The 1,941-nt window shown below is 49.1% G+C and overlaps 1 gene segment (V, D, J or C); it reads right to left on the bottom strand.

Moving 5' to 3' along the window:
* Nucleotides 1-1,116: 1,116 nt before the first annotated feature.
* LOC129517434 (immunoglobulin lambda variable 8-61-like) lies at nucleotides 1,117-1,538 on the bottom strand. The segment is given in 2 exon segments: nucleotides 1,117-1,391; nucleotides 1,493-1,538. Coding segments are annotated over 2 exon segments (321 nt in total).
* Between the last annotated feature and the right edge of the window lie 403 nt (nucleotides 1,539-1,941).

The following is a 1,941-nucleotide window of genomic DNA, read 5'->3' on the forward strand; positions in this document are numbered from 1 at the left end:
GCACATGAGAAAATGCTCCACATCCCTGACCATCAGGGAAATACAAACCAAAACCACAATGAGATATCGTCTCACACCAGTGACAATAGTGAAAATTAACAAGAGAGGAAACAACAAATGTGGAGAGGATGTGGAGAAAGGGGAACCCTCTTGCACTGTCGGTGGGAATGTGAACTGGTGCAGCCACTCTGGAAAACTGTGTGGAGGTTCCTCAAAGAGTTAAAAATAGACCTGCCCTACGACCCAGCAATTGCACTGTTGGGGATTTACCCCAAAGATTCAGATGCAATGAAACGCCGGGACATCTGCACCCCGATGTTTCTAGCAGCAATGTCCACAATAGCCAAACTGTGGAAGGAGCCTCGGTGCCCATCGAAAGATGAATGTATAAAGAAGATGTGGTTTATGTATACAATGGAATATTCCTCAGCCATTAGAAACGACAAATACCCACGATTTGCTTCGATATGGTTGGAACTGGAGGGTATTATGCTGAGTGAAATAAGTCAATCCGAGAAGAACAAACATGGTCTCATTCATTTGGGGAATATAAAAAATTGTGAAAGGAATAAAGGGGAAAGGAGAGAAAATGAGTGGGAAATATCAGTGAGGGTGACGGAACATGAGAGACACCTAACTGGGAATCGAACAATGGGTACTGGAAGGGAGGTGGGGGAGGTTGGGGTGAAGACTGGGTGATGGGCACTGAGGGGGTCACTTGACATGATGAGCACCAGGTAGTACGGTATATGTTGGCAATTTCAACTCCAATAAAATATAACTTAAAAAAAGAAAGGAAAGCTTTACAGGGAGGCACCATTTTGTGCCAGCATCCCTGGGGAATATGCTCTACTGCTGTCACCAGTAGGGATTAACTACCTTAGTGCCTGTATCCCTGCTTGGGAGCTATGGCCCCAGGACTGTGGCCCACCACCTCATCTGTCTCTGTCACTGGGCTTAGCATCAGTGTCATACACCTGATTGTAAGCTCCACAGAAGCCTCTCAATGATGAGGACCAGAGACAAGGGCCCAGGGGTTTTTGTGTCACTTCCTCCTTATCTGAGATGCTGTGGGCAAGTGAGGCTGCTCCCACTGCCATGTTGTATACCACAGTATTAGTCAGCCTCGTCCTCAGGCTGGGCTCCTGTGATGGTGAGGGCGGCTTTGTTCCCAGAGATGGATCCAGAGAAGCGATCAAGGACCACAGAGGGGCGGCTGTTTGTGTCATAGATAATCGTGCAAGGAGCCCGCCCTGGAGTCTGCTGAGACCAGCTGGGGTAATTACTTGTAGTGACTGACCCAGAGCTGAGGCCACAAGTGAGTGTGACTGTCCCTCCCGTAGACACTGACAGGGATGGCTCCTGGGTCACCACAATCTGAGAATAAACTCCTAAAACCAAAAAGAGAGAAAGGTGTTGTTATGGGAGACAAGGGTCACATGAATCCCTGCTTCTCTGTGCCCCCAACAGATGCAGAGTCCATTTCCCTGACCTGAGCCATAAGCAAGGAGCTCGAGAAGAAGCACCATCCAGGCCATGTTGGGGACCCTCACTGGAGTCGGGTTCCATGGGCTCTTCAGCTGGAGAAGGGTGTCCCTGGACCTTTTCATGACTCCACGCCTATGAGAATAAGCAAGTGCTTTATGAAAATCAGCTTCTTCTCTCTCCCTTCCCCAGGGTCACCCGCAAGTCACCTGGGAGATCTTGAAAGGGACAGATGCTGGGACCTCACACACACAAATGTCTGCAGGGTGACCTGGGACACAGACTGCCAGGAAGACATCTTTCTCTAAATCATCGACCTATGACCCTGGTGACCTCCATCCCAAAGTTCCTCTCTGAGTATCCTGACAGCTGTATGAGGAGATGGATACATTCTCCAACTCCTGGCCCGGCCTCTAAATCACCTCAAGTCTAACCCCTGTCTGGGACATTTTCTTC

This window comes from Nyctereutes procyonoides, unplaced genomic scaffold, assembly GCF_905146905.1.
Source record: "Nyctereutes procyonoides isolate TBG_1078 unplaced genomic scaffold, NYPRO_anot_genome, whole genome shotgun sequence".
In the NCBI taxonomy this organism is placed as follows: Eukaryota; Metazoa; Chordata; class Mammalia; order Carnivora; family Canidae; genus Nyctereutes; species Nyctereutes procyonoides.